Genomic DNA, 21,071 nt, shown 5'->3' on the forward strand with positions numbered 1-21,071 from the left:
TCAAGACTCTGTGCAAAAACCAAAGTGAACTATCAGCTGATCTGTGAGCTTCTTTTTGCTGATGGATGTGCCTTGTTTGCTCACACTGAAGAAGATATGCAGTGAGCAGATTCTCAACTAGAGGTGGGTGATACCGGGAATTTTGGTATTGATCCGATACCAAGTAAATACAGGCCCAGTATCGCCGATATCGATACCGATACTTTTTCTTATTTAAGCTTCATAGATCCAAAGGATCCAAAAGACCTATAGAATTTCACCAAACATTGTATGTGACAACAAAATACTTTCTCACAATCAACATTTTTGTTTAAAAAAAATATCACTCAACACAACTTAAAACAAAATCTCCTGAGGTAGAGGGTTGACAAACCACAATACAAGGGTGCGCTGCTCCGTGTTGTGTGACACAGTGAAGCGCTGCTCTTACAGACAGAGAGTAGACTTTGATGAATCTGCGTGCGCAGCAGTAAGTGCGTGCGGGAGAGAAAAAAGCTTGAGTATTGATCTTTTTACACGATGATCCTTCAATATCAATACCAGCGTTGGTATCGATATTAGGATCAATCCGCCCACCTCTATTCTCAACTGCCAACAAGGGGTTCAGCCTTTGCATTAGCATGAAGAAAACTGAGCTCCTCCACCAACGTCCTCCTCCAGCAATGTAACGCACTATGCCATCCATCTATGTAGATGACCAACAACTCAAGATCCAGATGTATTTGTATATTTAGGGGGTGTGCTCTCAAGTGATGGTCAGTTGGACAGCAAAATCTCAAATCATATAGCAAAGGCGATACAGCTTCATGATGAAGTTGTATAGAGGAGCATTTTCTTAAAAGAAGACAAGGTTTAGCTACAAATTGCCAGAAGGTACATCTAAAATGTTAGATTTGATGCTGTGGCGAAAAAAAAAAATCCTCCTCTGTACCACTTCATCATGAAGCTGTATAACTGGGGATACAAAATGCAAAACATGCACTATGCACAATTTCTCCAATCACAGCCAGAGAAGCTTGTAACTTCTTCTGGGTTGTCTGGGTGTCTTGGTGGCTTTCTTCACTCTTCTCCTTCTTGCACAGTCACTCAGTTTTTGAGAACTGTCTACTCCATACAGATTTACCATAGAGTGCCATACTGTTTGTATTTCTACATAGTTGATGTAAATAAAGTCAAAGACATAGTCAGTGACTTGTAAATGTTTATGTATCCATCCCGAGTTGTCTGAATAAACTGGCAATAAAACTGATTATTTACAGCTGTTATACCAAAGTGTCCCATTAATTATGCAACACATCATCTTGGCTTTTATATTTTTAATGAAGTTATATCAAGTTGTAAAGATGTGCTTTCAGTTTGAGTTTAAGGAAGATCATTTTAGAAATTTGTATTTATTGTATTTTTTTTGTATTTGAAATGGTGTAAAATGTGTGAAATACCATGTGTTCCAATACTTTTGGAAGGAACTGTAAATGCAAAAAATGTGTTCACAAGTGGCCTTTTACTCTAAGGGTGTTTGGGGGGGGTTTCCATCCTCTTTCCCTCCGGCTAAGTCCCTGGCCTGCACAGTCTGAGCAAGAAGAATGCAAAACTTGTATTTATGTGGAAAGCACTGCCAGACTGACAGGTAAAAAGATTTTATCAGTGCTTTTATCTTGTGCCATCCTCAGAAACAGACTTTGTGCATATTGAGGAAAAAAAGCAAAAAACCAAAGTCAGTAATTTTTTTAAACTCACTGCAGGTGTGCTGCTGTTCTCTGTTTTCAGCTGCTGTTAGCTCTGCGGTAATACAGCCAGATGATGTGCACAGACTTTGTGTGTGTGTGTGTGTGTGTGTGTGTTGTCATTTTGGCTGCGGATACAGCCAGACCCGCATTGGTAACTGGCACAAGTTTTATGCTGGGTGCCCTTCCTGACGCAACTCCAGTTTCACCCGGAGAAACACACACACAGCTGCTGGTGTTTCAAAGAGGTCTCCCATCCAAGTACTAACCTAACCAGATGCTGCACTACTTAGCTTCTGAGATCTGACAGGATCACAGAGCAGACCAGCTGCTGATGTGTACAGACTTTAAAAGAAAAAAACAAAAAACAAAAAACAAAACAACATGTATAAATATGTATCTAAAACTCACTGTGGGTGTGCTGTCCTTGTTCACTGAGTCGCCACAAGAAACAGTGAGATGCATGGGCGCAATTTGGTGGGGGATAGGGGGGACATGCCCCCCCACCTTTTCAACCGGGGGGACAGAATACGGTATGTCCCCCCTCCACCTTCTGACATATATATATGTGTACTTGAAACATGCTATGCCAGTCTTATGTGCAAAACTATGTCAGAATAGTATCTTTGTTTCTGCAAGTTTGTATTTTTAGCGGCATTGACTTGTTTCCAACACCTGTTTCTTGTTTGTCACATTCTGAATTTTCTGGGACTGCATTTGCCCAGATTTGAAACCAAAAATAGTTGCCTCTAGGGACTAGTGTCTACACATAAGTATCAATGGACCATATGCTAATTTACTAAATTCTGAAAGTTAGAAAAGGAAATCAGAAAAGCTATCTGGGACCTCAGAAAGCCCATCTGCAATAATTGCTTGATCTCCAAAATCAGTCTATGCAAGCGAAATTATGTTCAGTATGAGTGTTGTCATTAGTGCCACTTCGAAAATTAAATTCATGATAAGTAATTTATCCTAAATTATAATATAATACCCGGCCTGTGGGCTTCAGCCCTGCGGGCCTCGCATTTTGTCCCCCCAATTTCTAGTTCTAAATTGCACCCTTGGTGTGATGACGCAAACTGCTTTTTCAAACTTAAAGCATTCGGAGCTGCTGCACAAAACAGTAGACTAACTGCTTGCCACATTCAGCGCTAATATATCAAAAATATAGGAAGGGGACCAAAGTCTTATACCAGTGCTTTCATAATACCGTAACCTGGTGCAGACCCCTAGTTCAGTGGCTACAGAAACAGTTTTTTTGTGGTTGTGGTGAAATAGCATTAATTAGCCCATTAGTTTCTGCTGGTTAACACAATGCTTGCATGACATGTAAACAATGTGCCGAGTTTCCAAATGTTTAATTGCATTGCATGTTTACTTCACCTATGATCGTCTGTTCAGTGGACACAAGAAGTAGTTTTCTTTCAGTTTTTTGTGGCTAGTATGATAACATTAGACAAATAGCTTCTGTTCTCTACACTGGTGTTTGCATTATAAATTAAATAATGCACAGATTAAATTCATTTTACTTCTTGTTGCATGAAGCAGTAGCACCATGTTTCAAAAATAAATGAGACCTATACTCCGGTGCAACTTACTGTATGGAAAACATGGCCACTGGAATTGAAACAAGGACATTTTGAGACTTCAGATTTTCTGCATAACCCCATTTTCCCCAACTTAAGATGCTCAGGACCTTACCTGTGTCTGTAGACATGTGAGAACCATCCTTACTGCTTCTAGAGCCAAAGTTGACTTGAGAAAAGGTGATAGAAAGAAAAATCACTGACATTTTTTATTTGAATTTGAGATGCTCAGGTATTGTTTTTGTTTTTTATTTACTTACCTGTATCAGTGGAGGAGCCAAGCCCTGGTTCACTGTGAGACCTCACAAGGCGTAGAAGGCTTTCGTTAGCCTGTTTCATATTTTCTGTGTCTTTCTTTCCTAGGTTTCTGCGAAGGTAGAGGGGTTGGCGAGGGAGCGGTAGCCCGTTTCCTGTAGCAGCGTGCTCACTGGCAGCAGAGGAGGCTGATGCAGGTACTTGATCTGAGGCCGCGGAGAAGCGAACTTGAATCTCTGGGACAGAGCAGCGTTGCTGAGAGTCAGAACCTCCTATTGCCTCGAGCTGGGAACAGCTACGAGCCAGCATTGTCTGGCGGCACATTACTGGAGACCTGGAGGACAAAATGGGAGAACAGAAAAGGTGTTGTGAATGAGTGCTTGTGTTTATGTGTTTATATAAATGTGGTTCTGCAAGATTATGACTGAAAAAAACATTTTCAATAACAGTGAACCACACAGATAACGCTTCAAACCAGGGCTTCAAACCAGAATTATTTTTTTGCTCAGTCCATTCTCAGCAGAATCAATATTTTGATGTTTTCTATTTTGTGTTTCACCTTAAAATGATCATTTCCGAATCAGTTAGAACCAAATGAAATGTTGCTTAGTAGCATTCCATGTACAAATGTGTGATGTAATAATATGTGTCTCTCAGATGTTCTTAAAGTGTCCATTGATATAGGCTATATTTTAAAGTCTATAGTTATTACAGTTCAGGTCATATCTGAATACGCGAGGGTGATGCGCTTCACTGAGTCCACCACACAACTGAAGTGCCTTGTGTCAGTCTTGAGTCCTGGATGGCAACCACCCTGGCAGACAACCTGTCTATCCCCACCTTTCAAAAGTAACCATCTACTGTATCTGCCCCAGTCAGGGGAAATGTGGGCATCCCCTTGGCCTTCTTCAGTCGCTGGGGTCTTCAACACTGAGGCACATGCATGCTGGATCATGTCTAGAAAATGTGACACACGACCAAAATGCTGTATCTGAAGTTCGGTAATTCAATTTGATTTATGTTCCTTATACAACACCAAATCACAACATAAGTCACTTCAAGGTACTACACAGAAGTAAAGCCTAGACTGCAGAGTCTAGACCTTGTATTGGTATATACTAATATTTAACAATGTATAATACAACATATAATATATTATACAAAGAATGAATGTTTATGAGCGAAGCGACGCGCAGTGGCATGAAGCTTGCTCATGGTACACTGTGGCCCAAACAGGAAGTGCCAAATTCTTAATCCACAGTGAAACAGGAAATGTCAAACACTTCCTGGATTGACAGACGAGATCCCATGGAATCTCACGGGAATTCATTGGCAAGCTCACGCTCAAACAGGAAAAGCCACATTTTTAGTCACAGTGAAACAGGAAATGTCAAATGTTGAACACTTCCTGACATGGGTGGAGCTAGAGCAGAGGCCATGGTTTCACTGGACTCCCCTGAAATCTGATTGGACACATGAATGAAGCAACACGGCACCGCACATCTGGTTGAAAGAGCTGCATTTTGAAATTTGTGAGTCACATTGACTGCTAGGTGCCTCCTGTCCAGTAGTTGGTGCTGTGTACCACAAAAAGTTGTAATCCACCTTAGTAGAAGAAGAAAAATGTTTGCCTCAGATTTGAACTGAACACGTCATTTGAACTATGGACTTCTAATGACACCAAACTTATATTGGTGAGTAAACAACCATATTTTATGGCAGAAATGAGGTCCAGGTTGTTAAAAGCAGCATTTGTCCTTTAATTTGGGTTGGCTTATATACACATGTTTAAGCTAACAGACAGCAGCTGGTTCATGCTCTATTGGCTTATTTGTGCAGCAGATAACGGAAACATTCCTTCAAATGGTGATACAAGCATCAAAGTCAGCAGCCTAGACACTACACTAAAAAAAAAAAAAAAACGACTAGCCACTTGAATTTTCAATAGGTGGCCAGGTAGGGGTCAATTGAAGAATAACACGGGGCCAAAATTTAAAAATGCTCCAATCAAATTGAAAAATACATCACATTACTTGTCTGATTATAAAGAATCCAAAAAGGTATAATCTGGACAATCTGTGACTGAATGTTATGGAGTTATGAGGTAAAATCAGCAAGAATGGTGACAAAGGTCAGTGTCAGTCTGTACAGGAGTCAAAAGTTAAAGTTGCTCCAATTTTGGTAAAAAGTGATGCAAATTATTGGTTAATAGGATTAATAAATGGAACATGAACTAATCATGACACATGATGCAAACTGTTACTTTTTAAAACCCGATTAACTCAACCAATAATTTGGATCATTTTTTAACCAAAACTGGAGAAACTTTAACTTTTGACCCCTGTACAAACTGACACTGACCTTTGTCACCATTCTTGCTGATTTTACCTCATAACTCCATAACATTCAGTCACAGATTGTCCAAATTATACCTTTTTGGAATCTTTATGATCAGGCAAATAATGTGGTGCATTTGACTGGAGCATCTTTTAATTTTGACCCCTGTGTAATACTTCAACTGACCCTAGGTGGTATTTTTTGTATTGCCATTTGCAGGATTCCACTCTAAATATTCTCTTATCTGCTGCACTATATATGAGATGTAAGATGCTGCTCCTCAGTGTTTCTCAATTGCCCTCAGAAGTATTGGAACACTTGGTATTTCACACATTTTAATTTGTTTATTCCATTTCAAATACATTTTTTTCTAAAATTATTTTCCTTAACTCAAACTGAAAGTCAATCTCTACAACTTGATATAAATTAATTAACAATATAAAATTCAGCTTCCTGATGAAGTGGTGTAGAGGAGGATTATCTTAAAAAGAAGACCTGAAAGTTCAGCTACAATTTGACAGAAAGTACATTTGAGATGAAAGCCTAGATGTGATGTTTTGGTGAAAGAAACTTTTGTATTTCTTCATAACTGATGTAAATAAAGTCCAAGACATATTCAGTGACTTGGAAATGTTCATGTTTCCATCCCCTGACTTGTCTAAAGAAAACTGGCAATAAAACTGATTATTATTTACAGGTTTTATCAGGTTTTACAGATTTGATTTCAGATTGAGTTTGAGGAAGATAATTTTAGAAATTTTTATTCTTCATTTTTTTATATTTCTTGTATTTAAAATGGCATAAACAAATTAAAATGTGTGAAATTCCAAGTGTTCCAATACTTTTGGAGGGCACTGAGGGCAAAATGAGTGTGGTATTATTACTGTTTAAGAATGTTTAATTTTCACTGTTGCTGCACTTTGTGTCAAATCCTAGTCATATCGTATGTCATATTGATATGACAATATTGAGATACGATAAATTGGCCATATTGTACAGCCCTACTGTCAGCTTGCTGAAAACTTTGAACATTAATTTACATCTACATTGAAAAAAATGCTTAAAGTGGCAGGGGGTTAAGAGGGCTGTAATTAGGGGGGGTCAGCTGAAAGGCAAAATAAGAAAATGCTTAAAAAGGCGGGGGGTCTGGGGCTTCCCCCAGAAGCTGAAAGGTTTTAGCCATGCTAATGCTCCCCTGAAGCATTTACTCAAAAAAAGTCTGAAGCACCTAAATGACATGGTGAGATGCTGAAGAGCTTTGCTCGTTCATGTCTGTGACATATACATAATAATAATAATAATAATAATAGTACAAATATCATGAGCCTGTTAGTCTGAGTTGCGATTTGTGCATCAGGAAACATTTTATTTACTTTCTCCTCAAGGAACTTGGATATTTCTGTGTCTCACACTGAAATACAGCATTAAGTACATGTCAAACTTAATGTGTGTACCCTCACCGGTATGTGGCGGTTGCTGTACTGGGTGAGGAGCAGGAGTTGGACCTCTCTCCTCTTCCTCTGAGAAAGCGCCGGGCTCTGGGTCCTCCTGCCAGAGGACTTTCTGCTGTCTGAGAGGCAGGACCACGGAAACTAATACACTCCCCTCCTGCGCCTCTTTCTCCTCCTTCAGTAGCAGTCCTGCTGCTCCTGCTCCCCTGGTTTCTCCCTCCTACCTCCATCAAGCAGGAGTCCTCAGAGGGGGAGGAGTCATCAGGGATGTCTATAATTTCTGACATTAACAGAGATCCGCTGTCCATGGACACTTAAAAAAAGAGGAATTTATTAAATAAAGAATGATCTCTCTCTCTCTCTCTCTCTCTCTCTCTCTCTCTCTCTCTCTCTCTCTCTCTCTCTCTCTCTCTCTCTCTTATAATTATACTGATAAACCTTTAAGTCAAATTACTTTTTAATTTATATTTTGGGAAAAAAAACATGACTTGCCTAGAATTGAAAGATTTATGAAAACATACAGTACTTATTTCAAATATGTACTTTGATTTTGTTAGAAAAGCAGTACCTTCCAATTCAATTAAAAGGGAAAGTATGTCCAAACCTTTAACTGGTATTATATTTATTATATTTGTGTGTACTTGATTTTATTATCATTTAAGACATGTCGCACATTATGGATGTGTTGGGACAAACAATACAGAATAAGAGAAACACAAAAAATTCACCTGAATTAAATGTATTTTGCCGCAACACAATTCATAACAGATGTATAATAGATTATCTTAAAGGCAACAACTGTGATGTTTGTAGTTTTAACTAAAAACTGTGATGACTGCCCACCTTCTCCACTGAAGGCAGTGGAAGTTCCTCTTTCTCCAGACAGCTCGGTGCCATAGGGGTCAAACACTGTGGCCTTAACAGACATGGTGGACAAGCATCAGAAGAGACACGGACTCACTGCACACACACCTACTAATCTGATTTTGAATTTTGCAGAATCAGCTGAAATGCTCAGAACAGATCCGAGAAAATGTGATGAATCGTATATTTAAAATCCCAGAAAATCCCCCTGTGGCTTTTTTTAAAGATGGCATCCAAAATGGCCATCAACTCATTTAAAAAAAAAAATTTCAGTTGGTTAATTGGTATCAACGTGCGCGCATGTGTGTGTGTATGTATGTGTATATATATATATATATATAGAGAGAGAGAGAGAGAGAGACATTAATTATTAAGATCCTATTGTCTTATTTACAATTTGTACATGTTCAATAAAGCCCTCTCTATCTATCAATCAATCATAAACAATATTTACGTTTATGAGCTTTTGACAAGAAGGGAAGCTAGCTTTGAGTTAGCGGAAGTAAGCGTGCACACTGATGTTCACAAAATGTCGTTTAAATCACTCTAGAGGTGTTATGAGGTTACAAAAGCAGCATTTTCAGTTTTAGAAGTGTGTATTTCTTGCTAGCTTTTGAATAATATGTGACAAAGAAGTTACATTTACACACAAACAAAACAGAGTTTGCAACTAGCTACCAGCCTGTGTCGTCACCATGCTAACATCTGCTAAATGTCTTATAAATCACTTCAGAGGCATTGTTAGGTTCCAAAAACAGTGTTTTCAGTTTTTAAAGTTTTTATTTCTCATTAGCTTTTACAGAATATATGAGAAACATGTTATATAAACATATAAAGTGTTTTTAGAAAGGCCTGTCACTGACATCATGGTGCCACTGTACTCTGATTGGCTGTCACTCCCACCACTCAAAATAAAAAATGGAACAGACTAAAACAGAATGTGACTTTTTAACCTCTTAAATTACCTCTTAAAATAGGTCAAGGTTAGCCATCTTTGAACTTGTCCAAGGTCTGTGTCCCAAGAATGTTCCCCGTGAATTTGAAGACTGGCGGTAATAGGACTGGATTTATGCTGAGCACAGACAGACGGCCAGACGGATGGACAGACGCAAAGTCTTCGCAATACCGATGGCCATATGTGATGGCCTTTGGTAAAAACATAATTTAAGTGTCTAAATGGATGTATTAAGGCACGTGAAAGTCCTTTCAATGGTTATCTAGAGGTTTTGAGTATTATTAGAAATGTCAGAAACTAAGACGATGACCATATTAGTGGCTGCTATTGTATTTAGATATTTTTAAAGTGAATTCTCGCTTACATATAATTTCTCCTTTATTTCTTCTCTCAGTCAGATTTCCTATTTTTAACACAAACAAAAAAACCTTACCAACAATGTTGGTGGAGTTGAAGTAAATAGCTGAGGAAGGCCCTTTGGGACTTTCTTCATCCAATCCATGGATAACCCATGATATTTGACAGCTGTCCATGGCATCTGGATCAAAAATGCTAAAATCTCAATATTATCTAAGGAGTTTACATCTAAACCCTGTAGATAATCACAGTAAAGAGTTTCTCATGCTTTAAAACACATATTTAGACACTTTGATCAGGAAGCAAAGATGAAAAGACAAACAAGGGGATTTTCTGGTACTTTGAGTAGGTGATTCTCCATATTTTTCTGGAGCTATCTCAAAAATTTCAGCTTGTTCTACAAAATTCCAGTATCTGGTCATTTTTAAGCAAATGATCTTGGACGCAGTGACTTTGCTCACATGCTCACCTGGCTGGCGGCTCTTTGTCCCATCACAACTTCATAAGGAGGCGGGCAGTCAGTGGGGTAGAGAGGAATAGGGCTCTCCATGGAGCCATTATAGGTGATGCTACACATCAATATAAAAATGACCATCACTTTCGGGCACATTCACATTTCTTTCAATAAAAGTGGCTGTTTTCTGTGTGTGCGCGGCACCTCTGAGCATCTGTCTCGGAGCTGCAGGTGTACTCTGGAGGATAGTAGGGTGGAGGAGGAATGGGTGGAACAAACTCTTCAAAGTCCATGATGTTGGTCAGGAAGGCGTCCTGCGGCGTGGTGCATTCGGGGTTGACAGAACGAGAACGATGAGGGGCCAGCTAAGAAGAAAGAGTGAGAAAGACATCGTCACACTGCCAGAAGGATGCAAAAGCAATAACATTTGTGCAAACCTATCAACCTGTTGCTCACCAAGTGCACAAGATCCAAGGAGAATATGTGGATACTGCAGGTCACAGTGGACAAAGTACAGATGATGGTGGAGAGGATGCTCAGGCCACATGCACTGAACAGCAGGTCCTACAGAGTAAAATGCATTCAGGAAGCATCTTGCATGGAACTATGGCGTATCAGTAGAAAGCATATACTCTGTTCACCCTACCAACCTTCAGCTGATGTCTGATTGAGTGGCAGTCAGCATTCAGGTATAGGACCAGAGTCTCCTCCTCTGTGATGGAGCACGAGTGAGTAGGTGCACAACACACACACAGCCCGTTCTCCACCTACACACATTGTAATACATAGATGATTGGTGCAAAAGTACAAATCTGAACACTGGAAAAAAAACATATTCCTGAAACTGACAGATATTCTTGGCACATTCTCTAGAGAAGGGCATTTCAGCAGGAACAAGAAGACAGCACTTCCATAATTCTGTGTACCTGGCAAGTGAGCATAGATTTGACCATCTGTGCGTTCTGACACGAGAGCATTGACCCGGCCAGACTGAGGATCACACACACTGCAGACAGCAGCATGAACAGTGATACCTGTGGACAGACGCAGAAGACAATATTTTGACTGTGCAAGATAGAATTCATATTTACACTTTCACATACAGTACTTTCTGTGTATCATACAATCTCAATTCCAATGATGTTGGGATGTTGTGTAAAATGTAAATAAAAACAGAATACAATGATTTGCAAATCCTCTTCAACCTATATTCAATTGAATATACCACAAAGACAAGATATTTAATGTTCAAACTGATAAACTTTATTGTTTTTGCGCAAATATTTGCTAATTTTGAAATGGATGCCTGCAACACATTTCCTTAAAAGCTGGGACAGTGATATGGTTATACCACTGTGTTACATCACCTTTCCTTCAACACTCAATAAGCGTTTGGGCAATAAGCGCATTATGAATTTTGCACTTCATAATTTTGCGCTCCACCTTTCCAACGAGACACACACACAGTAGGTCTGAAATAGACCTACTGTGCATTTAAAGCGAAGCAATGTGTTTGTCTAGTTTTAAAAAACACACAGTCCGCTCTACGTGGGGAGTGACTATTCGCCCGGCGGCTGGCTGCTGTCTCTCTGCCCGGTGTGAGGAGAGCCCCTCACACAGCTACAGCTCCGTCTCCGGCCACACTGACAAACAGTTTCTGAAAGGAGATCCTCTCTGCAAAAGTCCACTCTTTCAACTGTGTTTTGCTCAGACTCACACTGAGTACTTCGCTTTTTAATTTTTTGCTTTTCTGGGCAACACACAACATTTGACAAACACTGTAACTTAAATAAAATAAAATAAAAAAACTGACTCAGAGGCTTGTATGTTCAACCTCCAGCTGAAATGCATCTGCTGAATCGTAGAGAAAGAGGGATTAAAAAAAAATCATGCAGGGACCCAGTCCACCAACATTAAAAAAACATTAAAATGGTTAATAAAACAAAAGAAATCAGAAAGACACATCCCATCGCCATTTCAGCAAAATGTCAAGACTTTGTGACCCTTCCCACTGTCGCCAAGTGCTTGCTCACAGGGGGTCGTTTTGACCGTTGGGGTTTTTCCGTAATTATTGTATGGCTTTGCCTTACAATATAAAGCGCCTTGGGGCAACTGTTTGTTGTGATTTGGCGCTATATAAATAAAATTGATTTGATTTGATTTGATGCAGTGACATTGTGCCATTGCTTAGTAGGGAGAGCCCTGGACTATTGATGATGTTAAAAAATGCAAAAATACTTTTTATCCGATTACTCGATTAATCGCCAGAATAATTGATAGAATACTCGATTACTAAAATAATCAATAGCTGCAGCCCTATTTCCCAGTGTTTTGTTGACACTGTCCCAGCTTTTTTGAAATGTGTTGCAGGCATCCATTTCAAAATGAGCAAATATTTGCACAAAAACAAAAACGTCTATCAGTTTGAACATTAAATATCTTGTCTTTGTGGTGTATTCAGTTGAATATAGGTTGAAGACGATTTGCAAATAATTGTATTCTGTTTTTATTTATATTTCACACAACGTCCCAACTTCATTGGAATTGGGGTTGTACAAAGTATAACATATGAGGTTGAGGAGCACAGAAATGTTTTATGTAGTCTAAATATGATCTTTGTTTGTTTGTTTTCTTTTGCCATTTCAGGAAGATGTGACTGACTCATGGCGCATTATTGCATTTATGTGATGTTGTCTTGCTGGTTTTCACTGAGTTTAAAGGGCATTATTTTAGAAATTTAGAAATTTCTCAATTTTAGAAATGAACATTCCCTGCACTCATAGTGTTTGTACAGCAAAAATATAGATGAGTGGGTGAGGTTCCATGAATGGCCACTAGGGCAGGGATCCAAAGCGAGTCACTTTTCATAGAATCCATGTTAAAGTCCCCAGACTAGCAATAAAAATGCTTACAGACAGGTACAAAACACAGTTTTGACCTCTATAGCTAGTTTCCCCCTGCATGACAACTATAGAGGGGTGATTATAATTAAAGGTGGTAACGTGATTAGACGGTGTCTAACTTTGATGCAGCACATCAGTCAAAAAGCAGCTTTGTTTTGCCTAAGTAATATCCCACAGAGCTGTCTGCCATCTCTTGGATGGATGGTGGATGATGGCTGGATGATGGAAAATAACAAACAGTCGGGTTCAATTTACATAGAGTTTGTCTCTCACCTGCCAAAACACTGTGCACATTGTGAGATTTGTGTCACCCTCCATCCTTCACATCAACTAAAGTGTTAAGCAAGCAACTGAAAGGATAAACATGATGCCCAACATTTGGGCAAATATGGGACAAAAATGCATCAATGAACATGAATGTAAAACCAAATTTAAAGAACAGATAGTACGCATGCCTGGGGATAATTCCAAAATTTTGGCAGTACTGCAATTTGGTGATGGCTAACTGAAAACACTGTTCAGGAAAGTTTAAAAACCTTTGTAACACCTATGTTTTGGAACACTGCTGGATTCTGTATAAAAAAGGCATTATGTGCTGCACTAAATGGGGCCTCATTCTGTCACCAACTGCTTCGAAACCAGTGTATTGAAACATTCCATGTGAAACGTCTATAGTAATGTTTTGCTTTATATACATGACTGAAGTAGCAATGAAAGCAGGAGTGGTGGCCAGGCGGTTGGTGCTTTGGGTTTCAGTGCCCAGTTCAAACCTCACCCCTGCCACATTACTGCATATCATGTGTCAGTAAGGGCATCCTGTGTAAAACTTTTGCCAAATCAACATACAGATCCACCTTGGATGAGCTGTGGCAACCCTGAGTGAAAACAGGGAGCAGCCAGCTGAAGGAACTTACTTATCTTTGTTTTGGTTTTACTTTATTTTACAAAACATACATTTTTGCATGTGGTTCAACATATTGCTCTTGGTGCACTGCAAAGTAACATAGTAGACCAACATATAGGGTTCTAACATACTTGGGAGTCACTTTGGATGTGACCCCGAGTGAAAACAAAGGCGCAGTCGACTTACTCACTGAAGCAACAATGAAAAATAAGTCAAAGTTGCCTTTGTATAGGCTCCTTTGAACCTCTGCCTTGTTACTTTGATTTTGGAATTGAAAGAAGAATGTCAATGAATTGATTAGACTGGTCAACTTGATTGCCAATCCAATAATAAAAAAACAAACAAACAAACAAACCAAAAAAAGAGAAACCATAGACCTGTCTGCCACCCTTTGGCTGGTCCAGGAACATACATTAATATCAAATTCTGAATTTCATATGTAAAGGCTACAAGTCAGCACCAGGTCTATGTGAGAGAGGAAAATCTGTCTGATATTTGTGAGAACATATGAAATGTGAGATTCTTTGCTTAGAATTGAAATACCATACCACCAAAGTCAGAGGTCTTCTCCATGAGATTATTCCAACTATTCCCGATGCCACCACCTGGAATCAGACACATCATACACCGGAAATCTAATCACCAAAGACCTTAGTGGTTTGGAACGCTATGTTATTGTGTCAATTTTCCACTTACAAAAAAGCCGGCCCAAAATGGACAAGACTGCCGAACACGAGCTGAAGAGGTGAAGGCCATGCTGGTGAAAGAAAAGGCCAGAACCATGACGCCCAGGCCCAAGTGGCATAGCCCCAAGTAAAGCAGCACCCGTGCACCACCCGGTCCCCTTCCGGACATGCCACGGCGGCTGTCTGACCAGCCCCGGGACCCTGAGGCAGAAGCTAAGCTGCTAGAGTCTGATGGCGAAGGCATGATGGGCTCGTCTGGAGCTAGAGCTTTACTAGGTATAAGCCAAAGTTCAGTTATATATACAAACGGGAGTGGAAAAGAAGAGGACACATAGGTGCTGGAGTGAGGTTTCCACTGTCACAGGTCTGCACTAATCTGTCCACTGGCAGGTGCGCATTGTCCCATGTTGTCCAAGAACTTTGTCAGCAGAAAGTTGAGAATGGAGCAGCTGCAACACAACTCACCTCATTTGACGTTTTGGCCAGCACACTCAGATGGCTTTAGCGTTTCTACAACAACAGTCATCTCTTCATGCCTGTCCCACACTATGAGGCTTCTGATGCTCTTTTGGGTTGATCTGCTCCCATCTCTTGGTCCTGCCTCCTCCATCCCGCGGTGCCATTGCGGTAATGACAGAGCAGGCCGCAGATTCCACGATCAGCTGATGATGCCTTGTTGTTTCACGCGCGACGGAGAGACGCCGTGATGCACTCGAACATGTGCGCGCGTTTACATCCTACGTCTGTCAGGGAAACATCAGCCCCGGATGAGATCAGATCATTCGAGGGGTTTAATTACCTCGAAGTCAACAGAACCCGGATATCATCGAGGGTTTCGAACACACGCACAGCAGCGAGGCGGAAGTCTGCCCTCGGAAACTATGTCCGATCTTTGCCATTTTCATCTTAGAGGGAGTTTGTGGTGGTCCACGCGCGCACGTCCGACCCCCTCATCCTCTTTCCGCCTCCTTTTGCATCCCTGCAGTCACGCGGGCATCCCCTTCAGCCCGTGTGTTGGCGCGCGTGCGTGTGTGTCCACGGGCGACGTCACGATGGAGCCACAAAATATCCGAACGCAATCTTGCTGATTTATTTTATTTTATCATTTGTCCTTCGATCGCTTTAGGCGCACGTGCTTTCCTCCCTTTGTGTTATGTTCCACCGCGGAGCAGCGACGACGTTAAAGTACTGAACTGTCAGCGTGCCGTTATACGTGATGATGATGATGATGACACGGCACGCAGAAACGTGCAGGCAGCTTTGAAATGCGGCAGATCGCGCGTACCGCCGTGGTGCTGATGCTGGAAAGGGCGGGCCGTTGCTAAGTGACAGCCTCCAGCTGGTGCTGCAGCAGCAGGACAAAAACATCACTTTACCGGGTGCCATAAAGAAACGACATCAGACCCCTAACGGTTGGAAGGAGTTTGGGCTAATCTATAAATATTACAGTAGATCTCAAATTGAACAACTAGCTCCCCCTAGGAGACACACACTGTCCTTAAAAGAAAGGAAAACAGACAACTAATACAAAAAACAAATCAGTTGTTTTTAAAGTAAAAACGGCAGCTGCTGTTGCCTGAGTAAGTCTGTAAATATCTACATAACAATCTGCAAATGTTAAGGTATAAAGTTGCAATTTACACAAAAAAGAAAAGAAAAAAGTTTTAAAGCAGTAAATCCAGCAACCTTTTTCCTTTTCAACCTAAATTAACAATAGCATGCTGTTTTAAAACTAATTATTCTCCATTCATTGTGCTGCTCCCATTTTGCTCACACTGTAAAAAGAATTCCCTTGTTTTTACGGAAAAATCCTGGCAGCTGTGGTTACCAGGAGAATTCTGTAAAAATGACGGTAAATGTGTAAATTATTTTACATAAAATATGTAAATTTTACAGAATAAACCTGTTGTAATTTTATTGTCTATTTAGAAGATAAAATGCAAAAAACGCCACTTCATGTTTTATTTTCCTCTAAATGTAGTTTAAACACACACATCACCTCTTGTTTCAAACCCTTAATTATCAGTGTTACTGTATTCGTGAAAATTCTCATCTGTAAAATGTAACTGATTTGTACAGTTTTTGGTATTACCGTTTTTCTGCTTTTAATTAAACTACAGTCATTTGTAAATTCTACAATGGTATATGATTATTTTGACATTTGTACACATTTTACACATTACTGCTGTAAAGTAAACACCACTTCATTGTTTTTCATTTAACAATTTCTTTATGTTGTGGATTCACAGGATTTCACCATTAATTTCACAGATTTTTTTTTTTTTTTTTTTTTTACAGTGCAGGGATGCCGCAGGTTTTACATGGGATCCTTGTGGCATTCTGGTTTTCCTAACACAGCTGCAGCTGTATCAGGAGGATGGGCCTCAGGCAGCCTTGAAGATTGGATACTTTGCTTGGGAGGCAGCACACTTACTGCTTGCACCAGTGTGCTGTCTGTCACATAATAAGAACTAGTCTGAAAATGGTAAATGGACTGCATTTATATAGTGCTTTTCCATCTGCATCAGATGCTCAAAGTGCTTTACACATCAATGCCTCACATTCACCCTTATGTCAGGCTGCTGCCATGCAAAGCACCCACTACACACCGGGAGCAACTAGAGGATTAAGGACCTTGCCCAAGGGCGCTTAGTGATTTTCCAGTCAGGCTGGGATTTGAACTGAGGATCCTCTAGTCAAGCCCAATGCTTAACCACTAGACCATCACCTCCCAATGAAAATGTCATGGATTGTATGTCATACTGCCATGTTAAATTTATATATATATATATATATATATATATATATATATATATATATATATATAATATATATATATTACTGTATTTATACAAAGATATGAGTTCTGAAAAAAAAAATCTTGTCTCTTTTGTGCAAGTATTGCATTTTACGTTACCACTCACAGCTTCATAGAAGAGTTGAGCAGAGGATTTTCTTACAACAAAACAGATCAAATCTAGGCTTGCATCTCTTATGTGCTTTCTGGCTAACTGTAGCTGAACTTTCAATAATTATTTTTAAAGAAAATCTTTCCCCATACAATTTCATGATGAAACTGGATAACTGGTGATGCAAAATGCAAAACTTGCACTATGCACAATTTGGTCAATCGCAGGCACAGAAGCTGATAACATCTTCAGAGTTGTCATGGGTGTCTTCCCTCACTACTAGACACCTTCTTGCACAGTCACTCAGTTTTTGGGAACTGCTGCGTCTGGACATATTTATCATAATGTTTATATTTCTTAGTTACTGAGTTCAGTTAAGTCCAAGACATAATCACTGTCTTGGAAATGTTCATGTGTCCATCCCCTGACTTGTCTGAAGAAGACTGGAAGTGATGGTTTATATGTGTCATACTAAAGGGTGCACTAACTTATTCACACCATAATTTTGGCTTTTAGATTTTTATTCTATATATTAAAATCCAAGTGGTTTCTGTGTACATGTACATGTGCATGTGCATGTGTATGACTTCGATCACGGAAAAACTGGGGAGAGCTGACGTTTGCCATTTGGTATACATATGTATTTTGGGTCAAGGATGAATGCAGCGAAAATGGAAAGTTTATAGGACTAATATTTCTGGAGAAATTAGGGATATTAGGTAACAACCGTGAACAATGGATGCCGATAATTAAATTCTGGACTCATACTCCATACCAGCAGGGGGCGGTAAATCATCTATATATTAAAAGCCAAGTGGCTTTTGTGTACCTGTGTGCATGTGTACAACTTCCATCACGGAGAAACTGGGTAGAGCTGACATTTATCATTTGGTATGCTTATGTATTTTGGGTCAAGGATGAACGCCGCGAAAATGGAAAGTTGATAGGACAAATATTTTTGGAGAAATTAGGGATATTACATAGCAGGAGTGAACAATAGATGTTGATATCACCATTAATCTGTCTCTGGTAACCGGGCAAGCTCAGAACAAAGGAAATATCTCAACCTTACCAGTTGTAAAACATGATATCCACTAAATGTGCCAAATAATAAATACAATTATTCACAAAACTTTCTCATTTTAATTTCCTGCACTTTCAATTAAAAATTATTATAGAAACTTTGCATAATTTATTACCACCCTTGAAAAATGAGAGCTACCTATTTTATTAATACTACCCAATCTAGAGCCCATGGATCCCCACAGGCAATGCACTAGCTTCTTTTAATTCATGAGTTAGAGATTACTTTTCACTGAGTTTGAACGGCACCTTTTTAGAAATTTTAATATAAAAAGCCTGAATTTTTGTTTTTTGAGTTCATAAAAAAAGATATCTAAAATGTAAGAACTTTTTCACATGACTGTATACCTAATTATGTATACCTTAGAGTTCAGCGTTCTGGGCAAAGGCCTAACATGATCTATAATGAAAGTTGAATTCATCTGACTCCCAAAACAGGAACATTTTCAAGCAAAAATTTGTCAAGACCAAAATGCAATAATATTACAGTTGTATTTTTAATTTTTTGCAATTACCCAAGGCTAGATTGTGGTGTCAGCCGACCAGGCATAGTGTGTTCAGAATCTAAACCCAGCTGGACAAACCAAAGGTCCTCCAAAGGGTGGCATCAAGGATGAATCCTAATCAGAATATAACTCATCAGCCTCCTGTCAATGCTAAGAAGCATCTTAATTTGAAATTAATAAACATCAACAACAAACATGTCTCCTCTTTGTGATTCCTCATTATAACTGGCTACGATGCTGACGTCTCAAACTGCACACACAAAACATCACGGAAGCTGTTTTAAATAGATTTTTTTTTTAATCCATTATTCAGACATAATGTGAATTATATTAAACGTCCTTGACAGATCAAAGCAGACATGGAGTGTGAAACAAAGATGGAGATAAACTTTGTGCAGGGAAGAAAAAGAAAAACACAACTGTTTTGAATAGATATGAAAACTATAATTTCTGCTGTAAAATATTTACAGAAAAAAAACATGAAACTGTAAAATAATTGTTAAAAATAATGCGACAGGAAATTGATAACAAGGGCAATATTTACCCTCAGCTGCATCTGTGCAAGGTCTTATCAAGATAGCAAGTTTGTCAATGTTCATGAAAAAAGAGACTTCCCTCTTGGTGGACAGAATTAGATTTGAAATGTGACCAACTCTGAACATATAAAGTCATCATTAAGGTAACACAGACACGAGGTTTCTGAGACTTGGTTAGACTAAACTTGGCCAATGTCAAACCTCTCTGAGGTCTGTGTGAGGTGACTGTGTGTACCAAGTTTCATGAAGTACCTGCTCTGCCTTTGGTGACTCAGGTAAAATTTATTTTAGAACATGGTCATTTATAAAAGCATTTGATAAGTTTTGTAATATTCTAAATCATCTTATTTTTATTTTATTTATTATTTATGGCAGGCGTGGTGGTCAAGTGGTTAGTGCACTTGGTTTCAGTGTGGAAGGTTCTCAGTTCAAATCCCACCCTACCACATTTGTCTGTGTAATGTGGAGTTGTGTCAGGAAGGGTATCTGGCGTAAAACTTGCACCAAATCAACATGGAGATCCACCTTGAATGTGCTGAAGGGATTTACTTATCTTAGTTTGTTGTTGTTTTTTTTACTTTACTTTATTTTGCAATACGAAACAATTTTTACATGTGGTTCAACATATTGCTCTTGATGCATTGTAAAGTATCATAGTAGACCAAAATATAGTGTCCTAACATAAAAAAGTACCAAATGGAAACAAATTTTCAAGCAGATAGCTTAAAAAAAAAAGAAAAGAATTGCAAGCTTTTAATTTAAAAGGAGCTCTGTTTAACAGCCGATTTGGATGACATAAAGCCAGCTTTACAGCCAGTTCCATAAGTATGTAAATGGTGACACAATTTTTGTACACTCTAAAACCAACCAAAGACATAAACAAACAAAAAAAATCCATGGAAATGTTTTTATGAAAAAAAAAAAAAAAACTGGCAGCTTTAGATGCCAGAATTCTTTAAACAGTCCAAATATGTAAATACCTTTACCAGAAAAAATTTTTACAGTATAAAACAGTTGCTATATGTTTTTTAAAAAAAAAATCATAAAGGGGAGAATGGGGCAGCCTTGAACTGGGAATATTCTGTTTGAGAAGCAAGAACATCATTTGCCTGTACATCATTTTGCTGCATGGGCTGAGTTATACCCTGAAAATATGATGAAATGCAGATTCTGATTTATTGTGTTGATATGTAGCCTACTCAGTTCTAAACAAATTCTTCAGAACTCTTCATGTTAACAAACTTTGTACAAACACAGCAAAATACTTTAATATGGCAATATGATACAGAATTCATTATAGATTCAGAGTAGTTGTTATTGTGTGACAGCACAGTGATGTAAACAGGGAGTGTGCTGCCTCCCAAGCAAAATATCCCAGGTTCAAGACTGCCTGAAACCCATTCTCCTATTACAGCTGGAGCTGTTAGTACAAACCAGATCAACACATGGACCCTATACTAAACCTCCTGTGACAGCCTTAAGCAAAATGGCAAACAGCACAACAAAATCATATTAAACAATAAGTCAAAACTGTATTTAAATTTTACAGAAATTTTAATTG

General features: G+C 39.1%; 2 protein-coding genes across 3 annotated transcripts in view; both read right to left on the minus strand.

The window, feature by feature from the left end:
- fdps (farnesyl diphosphate synthase (farnesyl pyrophosphate synthetase, dimethylallyltranstransferase, geranyltranstransferase)) overlaps positions 1 to 40 on the minus strand; it is a 33,828-nt gene extending 33,788 nt beyond the window's left edge. The window contains exon 1 of the mRNA XM_034174735.1: positions 31 to 40. The gene's annotated coding sequence lies outside the window, so the exon portion shown is untranslated. The remainder of the gene's footprint in view (positions 1 to 30) is intronic.
- The window catches only part of fam189b (family with sequence similarity 189 member B), a 44,900-nt gene that overhangs the window by 6,907 nt on the left and 16,922 nt on the right, over positions 1 to 21,071 (minus strand). The window contains exons 3-13 of one of the 2 annotated variants that reach the window (XM_034174731.1): positions 14,487 to 14,941; positions 14,339 to 14,395; positions 10,910 to 11,017; positions 10,634 to 10,750; positions 10,440 to 10,547; positions 10,188 to 10,348; positions 9,999 to 10,098; positions 8,197 to 8,269; positions 7,363 to 7,666; positions 3,571 to 3,899; positions 3,426 to 3,479 (exon numbers count right to left, since the gene is read on the minus strand). In XM_034174731.1, the coding sequence (XP_034030622.1) occupies positions 3,426 to 3,479; positions 3,571 to 3,899; positions 7,363 to 7,666; positions 8,197 to 8,269; positions 9,999 to 10,098; positions 10,188 to 10,348; positions 10,440 to 10,547; positions 10,634 to 10,750; positions 10,910 to 11,017; positions 14,339 to 14,395; positions 14,487 to 14,720 (1,645 nt within the window). In that variant the 5' untranslated portion in view covers positions 14,721 to 14,941. Of the gene's footprint in view, positions 1 to 3,425; positions 3,480 to 3,570; positions 3,900 to 7,362; positions 7,667 to 8,196; positions 8,270 to 9,998; positions 10,099 to 10,187; positions 10,349 to 10,439; positions 10,548 to 10,633; positions 10,751 to 10,909; positions 11,018 to 14,338; positions 14,396 to 14,486; positions 15,579 to 21,071 lie in introns of those variants that run through there. The other variant, XM_034174732.1, reaches the window with a different exon arrangement.

Source organism: Thalassophryne amazonica, chromosome 7 (genome assembly GCF_902500255.1).
Source record: "Thalassophryne amazonica chromosome 7, fThaAma1.1, whole genome shotgun sequence".
Classification (NCBI taxonomy): domain Eukaryota; kingdom Metazoa; phylum Chordata; class Actinopteri; order Batrachoidiformes; family Batrachoididae; genus Thalassophryne; species Thalassophryne amazonica.